The sequence below is a fragment of the Hevea brasiliensis genome, chromosome 1 (genome assembly GCF_030052815.1).
Source record: "Hevea brasiliensis isolate MT/VB/25A 57/8 chromosome 1, ASM3005281v1, whole genome shotgun sequence".
NCBI lineage: Eukaryota > Viridiplantae > Streptophyta > Magnoliopsida > Malpighiales > Euphorbiaceae > Hevea > Hevea brasiliensis.
Window position 1 is genome coordinate 27,287,017 of NC_079493.1, and position 6,797 is coordinate 27,293,813.

Consider the following 6,797-nt stretch of genomic DNA (forward strand, 5'->3'; position numbering starts at 1 on the left):
TAAAAGTTTTAAAGGTATTTGAAAGTTTATTATATATTATTAATTTTATTTTGCAATAGATAGATATTTTATCTATGAAAAAAATGGGATATTTCTCTAAAAAAAGTTCTTAAAAGTTTAAATAATTAGCAAAATTAATCCAATAAATTTATCGGAGTACGCATCTCGACTTAGACAATGTTAACATTGAGTCTCTATTTTTTAGTCAATTTCTTCTTCAGAATGAGTTAATGGCTTAGATAGGGGTGTGCAAATGGTCGGTTCGGTTCCGAACCGATAAAACCGAAAATCGAAAATCAAAAATTTTAAAAACTGAACCGAACCGATTGAGAAGAGAAAACCGAACCGAATTGAACCGATAAATATCGGTTCGGTTCGGTTTTAAATCGATAAAACTAAAATTTATAAAATTTCATATTTTTAACATTAAATCTAAATAATAAAAACATAAAAACAAAAAAAAATAGAAATCAAAACTCAAAAATCTTAAGGTTCGGTTTGGTTTTCTTTGATTTCAGTTCGGTTCGATTCGGTTCGATTCAATTTAATTCGATTTTTTTATTTCCTATATATATTAATAATTTCGGTTCGGTTCGGTTTTTTTGATTTTTTTACGAAAATAACCGAACCGAACCGATTAATTCGAAATTATTAAAATTATAAAATACAACCGAACCGATTAAATTTTAAAACCGAACCGATTGAACCGAATTAATCGATTTGGTTTGATTTTTCAGTTTAAACCGAAAACTGCACACCCCTAGGCTTAGATTATCCATCTAGACTAACAACAGATATTTGAATAAATGATTTGGATGTAAATAAATTATTTAATTAAACTAATTTAATAAATTTAATATATATTTTATTATATAATTAATTAATTAAATTATAAATATTATAATAAAAAACAATTATCACATATTTTAAATGTTTTATATGCAATGCATATGTCAAATAATTATTAAAATGCTATAATACATTTATTGAGTACATTTTTTTTATTAGAATATCCTCTACATTTGATAATTTAAATATCTTTGCTGATTTATAAAAAATATTAAATTAAATTATTAGCAATATAAAAATCTAGGCTAAGAAATGTTAAATTAATTTAGTTTCATAAAAAAGTATATATCAATGGTTATATCTATAAACGGTAATAAAAATAATTTTGGGCCCAATTTTATATAAAAAGATTATAATTAATAAATTAATTAATTAATTAAATTTATCATTTGATTACTCTCTTTGTGCTAGAAGGTAAGAAACATCTTTAGCAGCAACGCGAACGCGACTATTTTAGCTTGTAATCATTCAAAAATATATATTTAAAAAAAAAATTAAGATGTCCGACTACGAAGAAGAAGGGTACCAAGGCAACGGTGAGGATTTCGGGATCGACAAGTACGCTGCAGGTGGTGGTACTGGTGGTTCCTCTCCCCAGCCTCGCACTAGCAGCCACAGCCATGGCGGTACCGACGATCTCAGTGTTTCCAAATCTAAGGTGAGAGTTCAACTCTACGCAAATTATAAAGCTCTATCCATACCCATATGGACCAATTCAATGGGGAAGATACTTCAGTGCTGGTTTAATTTAGGCTTGATGTGTGTAATAGTTAGATTAAGAACATTCTTGGATTTTAGGTGGTGTTAGGGTTTTTAGTTTGTTGCTATGTTAGTTTTGTATATTATTTCTTCATGCCTAGATGTGTATTATAGAACTTCCTGGCAGGTAAAAGGGTTTTGATCAGAGGGACTTATCGAGTGTTATGTATTGACTTGTAGAATTTTCCTTTTAATTAATTGTAAAGGAATAGTTTCGGAGTGATTTTATGAATTAAGATAGGATTTGGGTTTAATTATTATTTGTGGATTTGGACCATTTGATGCTGGGATTCTCTAAATATTGCCGGTTCTTATGTTAATGTCTGTTATGCGCTTTTATACTTAATTTAGATATTTGGGGTGTCATGCAGTGAAATGAATTTATTGGTTGGCTGCATTTTAGTTATTGTCCTTGTGTAATTAATCCGACGTTATGTTATCCATTTTGCTATGTGCCTATGTTGCATTTTAAGTTATATTGTTACTTGCTATCACTTATTTTCTGGAATTGCCCTACTACAATTTGTCAATTCCAGTATGGATATCATGACCATGCAAGAGAGTCTTCAAAAAGTAGGGAAAAAGAAAGAGAAAGGAGGCTTGATAGGGAGAGGGATCGAAATCTTGAAAGGGATGAGGATAGGAATCATGAGAGGGACAAGGATAAGAAGAGAAGCAGGGACAGGGAAAGGGAAAGAGAAAGAAACAAGGATAGTGAAAGTCACTATGGGCGTCGTGATCGCCACAGAGATCGTGGTGAGAAGAGGGAACAGGGCAGAGATAGGGTTAACAATGATCGTTATCGAAGCCGAAACTATGTCAGTGACAGGTAATAAAAATTTGTTAACCATATGGAACTGAGTTTAAATGCTGTTCCATCTTTCATATTTCATTGTTTTATAGAACAAAACATTGATTATTTGTTGTTTGATGCTATTCACAGACACATAGATTATGATAGAGACAGGGAAGACAGACACAGGAATCGATCACAATCTCCTTCAAGGGGTAGATCTGAGAACAGATCAAAATCACACTCCCGCTCACGTTCTAGGAGGTATGTTATGTTCTTAAAAGTGTTGGGGATAGCCACTTATGCTCCGTGATTATCACCATGCTCTTTGCTAACCTATCCTTTCTTTTTGGTTTGTGTGCTATACCTACTTTCAGTAAAAGGGTTAGTGGCTTTGATATGGCTCCTTCCCCATCTGCAATGTTGATCAGCCCAGCTGCTGCTGCTGCTGCTACTGCAGGTACATGTACCATTAAACTTGCACTTTTTCACTGTTGTTTTGTTTGAGTGTGATCTCGTGTGGAAAGATCATATCAAATTACATGATGTCATTTTGGTAAGCAACATTTGGTTATTTTATTTTGTGAGTATGGCTTTTTAAAAATTATGGTCTCTAAGTGGGCTGTATTTTTTATTATTATTGCTTGGTGAAATAATTCTGGAACTGAGAGATGTTTTGGTTTGTCTTCTGTTTGGTGTTTGTTTGTTTGTTTTTTGGTGTCTTGTCATTGTTGTAAGAAGGCAATGTTGGGCTACTTGCCCCAGTGTGCTGACAAATACAATGGGCGTGAGCCGACTTCTGTAGCTTTTATGTACAAGGAGGAATCAATGCACGGGTAGTGCTTGTTCATCTTCAACTGACAGCTATTGCCTGCTTCGGTAGTCTTGCAAATGTCACCTCCAGAACTTGAATGCTGCATACCTTTCTTCTTTTTTCTAAAAATCTTCTTTTGAAAATTGGGATTTTTTTTTTCTATTAGAACATAAAACAGGAGTCAAACTTTTGGTATCTCAACTACATTGAATTTTTTTTTTTTTTTAAATGATTGTGCTTTAAGTGTGATTAAATTACCTGTACAGGTCAGAATCCTGGGACACATCCTGCCATTCCTGGAATATTTCCCAATATGTTTCCTATGGGAGCCAGTCAAGTATGACTCATCTTGATGCACATAAACTAGTATCTGGATCCTTTGATTTATTAATTTTGTGTCATTTGTTCACCTGCAGCAGTTTGGCTCTCTCCCTATTATGCCAATTCAGGCAATGACACAGCAGGTTGGCAGGATAAAAGATGCATTATGTTTGCCTTTTGAACATCTATTTGCCTTTTTGAACACCTTTTTTTTTTTTTTTGCATTCTGTTATAATTTTTTGTCTCAACAATTTTATGATTTATTTTGTTACTTCAGGCTACTAGGCATGCTCGGCGGGTCTATGTTGGAGGCCTCCTCCCTACAGCGAATGAACAGGTTTTGCCCTCATTTTTCTGTTGGACAATGGATATATCTAGTTGGCATACTGACACTATTTTTTTTCTGCAGTCTGTAGCAACCTTTTTTAGCCAGGTTATGGCTGCAATTGGAGGAAACTCTGCTGGCCCAGGTATCCAGCATTTGTCCTCTTTCCTTGATAACTAGACCCACCTGCATTGTTTCCTTGTCGCCAAATCTTTTTCATGTTTGTTTTCCAAAGGGGATGCCGTTGTAAATGTCTATATAAACCATGAAAAGAAGTTTGCATTTGTGGAGATGAGATCTGTTGAGGAGGCTAGTAATGCAATGGCTTTAGATGGGATCATTTTTGAGGTAAATATATATTTGAACTGATCTCCAAAGTCCATAGGCTTACGACTTTGTTCTGTAATAGTCAATGTTATGTGGTGCTGACTGCTGATCTATTTGAATCTTTTTTCTGGAAAAAATAACTATGCCTCCAGGGAGCTCCTGTCAAGGTGAGAAGACCTAGTGATTATAACCCATCCCTTGCTGCAACACTTGGTCCAAGCCAGCCTAATCCCAATCTTAACCTGGCTGCAGTTGGCTTAAGTCCAAACTCTGCTGGTGGGCTTGAGGGTCCGGACCGCATCTTTGTGGGTGGACTTCCCTATTATTTTACTGAAGCTCAAGTCAGAGAGTTGTTGGAGTCCTTTGGTCCCCTTCAAGGTTTTGATCTAGTAAAAGATAGAGAAACTGGGAATTCGAAGGGCTATGCATTCTGTGTGTACCAAGACATTGCAGTTACAGACATAGCTTGTGCTGCTCTGAATGGAATCAAAATGGGTGATAAAACTCTCACTGTTAGACGAGCCAACCAGGGAACTAACCAACCTAAGCCTGAGCAAGAGAATGTTCTGTTACATGCCCAGCAGCAAATTGCATTGCAGGTGAAATTACATTCCATTGTTCTCTCCTAAATTCCATGTCGCCCCTCTGTAGAAATTATCTGGTTATCCTTCCTTTTTGCCTTTTTGTTCCCTGGTTTCTCATTTTAAGTGTTGGTTATTCTTTATAGGTTACTTAGAAGCTTCACTTCTTTTATTTTCTTCTCTCTCCCTTCATTTTCCTTTTGGCTTTTCCCTTTTCTTTTAACTTGCTTTCCCTTTTTTTTCTTTTCTTTTTTGCTGGGGTCAGCAGAGACTTATGTTACAGCCTGTCCCTACTAAAGTTGTATGCCTGACTCAAGTAGTTAGCGTGGATGAGCTCAAAGATGATGAGGAGTATGAAGAGATTTTGGAAGACATGAGAATGGAAGGCGGGAAATTTGGTAAAAACCTCTTAACTCAACATTTATTTTCTTTGTTAACCTCTATTTTCCCTCCCATTCCTCTGATGCTTCTTCATGATAATTGGTTTTCTTTATTTTCTTTTTTATATACCCGTTTTACAGCCTTTTGTAGTCCCTTATTCTGCTAAAAGAATCAAGCCTAACTCAGACAGAAGACTCCATTGCCCTTACTTTTCTTGAGATAATTTCTTAAAAGAAAAAAAAAAAGAAGATAATTTGGAAAATTTCAGTTTCTGTCTTTTCACGCGATAAATGCAGGTACATTGGTGAACGTTGTTATCCCTCGCCCAAAGCCAGATGGTGAAGCTTCACCAGGAGTTGGGAAGGTGATTATGCATTGCTTTTTTTTTCTTTTTTGTGGGTTCCCTTGGTGCACTTCTCCTTGTGCTTATTTTGAGATCTTATGTTTTGAGGGTATTGGCTGACTACAAAATCTTTTTATTTTAAGGTGTTCTTGGAGTATGCTGATGTTGAAGGTGCTACGAAAGCCCGAGCAGGGATGAATGGAAGGAAGTTTGGTGGAAATCAAGTTGTAGCTGTGTTTTTCCTGGAGAACAAGTTTTATCAGTGTGAATATGATGCCTAATCATTGTCTACTTTCTTATGTTGATTTGTTAATGGAGTTTCATAAGGATTAGTATTTATTCTAGCTAGCACAACAAATGAACATGTTATTCTGGGAAGTTATGTTGTACTTGGGCTAGTGGTAATTGCCCATTCTCTTTCTTTCTTCATTTTTCTCCAGTATCTCTAGCCCATCATTCTCTAAACATTCGTAATTGAACTTCTTTCACATCAGTAATGTATTTGTTTTGTTGTCCCAACGCATGTATGGCTAAGAAGAGGCGAGGAATCAGTGGGAGTCGTTTGTGAGTCATTCATTTGTGGGAAATATATTTTTTAAAGTAATTTTTAGTCTTATTTTTTGGGTTTTTAGGGCATAAATAAAAGACCAATAGAAGCAAATAATGATAATAATGATAATATATTATTATTATTATTATTAAAGATTAAATTCAATCCTTGTTGACGAGTGTTCAGATCTAAATCCATCAGTCTTGGCATAGATGGATGTTGTTCCGGAATATTATTTTATTATAAAAACAAAAAAAAAAAATTATATTCAAATGTTAAATTTGAACTGAAATCAAATTTAGCCCATTAGTATGATAATTAGAGAAATTTTAATAAAAAAATTTAAAATTTTGAGAAATTGAGTTTGGTAGAGTTCAAATTTGAAGGATAATATTTATGTCCAGTATAAATTTTATACGTTAAATATTTTTTATTTGAATCTATTTATCTATATAATATATAAATGTGTGAAGAGAGAATATTAGTGTCATCGAGTTGCTCTTCATTATTTATAGTGTTTATAATTATATTTTTTTAACATTTAATTTAATTTTAGAGTTTATACAAATTTAAAAATTTTATGGCTTAAAAATTTAATTATTTATATAATTTAAAATTTTATATAAATTTAAAATTTTTTATCCTATTTTCTTAAATAATCCTCATAAATTTTTATCCATATGTCAAATTATTTTAATATAATTATATTTAAATTTATATAGTAAAATAAAAAAAATTAATTTTTATTAGTCAC

General features: G+C 33.4%; 1 protein-coding gene across 5 annotated transcripts; it reads left to right on the forward strand.

Annotated features, from left to right (window-relative positions):
• The first annotated feature begins 1,272 nt into the window (after positions 1 to 1,272).
• On the forward strand, positions 1,273 to 6,012 carry LOC131179153 (splicing factor U2af large subunit B-like). 5 transcript variants are annotated; one of them, XM_058145177.1, is made up of 13 exons: positions 1,275 to 1,507; positions 2,145 to 2,437; positions 2,552 to 2,665; positions 2,779 to 2,861; positions 3,482 to 3,552; positions 3,632 to 3,679; positions 3,814 to 3,873; positions 3,946 to 4,006; positions 4,097 to 4,209; positions 4,341 to 4,787; positions 5,035 to 5,167; positions 5,447 to 5,514; positions 5,637 to 6,012. In XM_058145177.1, exons 1-13 carry the CDS (start codon positions 1,349 to 1,351, stop codon positions 5,772 to 5,774), a joined length of 1,788 nt encoding a protein of 595 aa, XP_058001160.1. In that variant the 5' UTR covers positions 1,275 to 1,348; the 3' UTR covers positions 5,775 to 6,012. The 5 variants fall into 5 exon arrangements, with proteins under 5 accessions (XP_058001156.1, XP_058001160.1, XP_058001166.1 ...); XM_058145183.1 differs by having other exon boundaries at positions 3,635 to 3,679; XM_058145186.1 differs by having other exon boundaries at positions 3,635 to 3,679; positions 5,038 to 5,167.
• Positions 6,013 to 6,797: the final 785 nt, after the last annotated feature.

Bases quoted from the DNA above. Each gene is read 5' to 3' on its own strand.
- LOC131179153 (XM_058145173.1), top strand. From the start codon at position 1,349: ATGTCCGACTACGAAGAAGAAGGGTACCAAGGCAACGGTGAGGATTTC. The intron at 2,666-2,778 runs GTATGTTATGTT...ACCTACTTTCAG, and splicing joins TCCCGCTCACGTTCTAGGAG to TAAAAGGGTTAGTGGCTTTG. The intron at 5,168-5,446 runs GTAAAAACCTCT...CGATAAATGCAG, and splicing joins AATGGAAGGCGGGAAATTTG to GTACATTGGTGAACGTTGTT.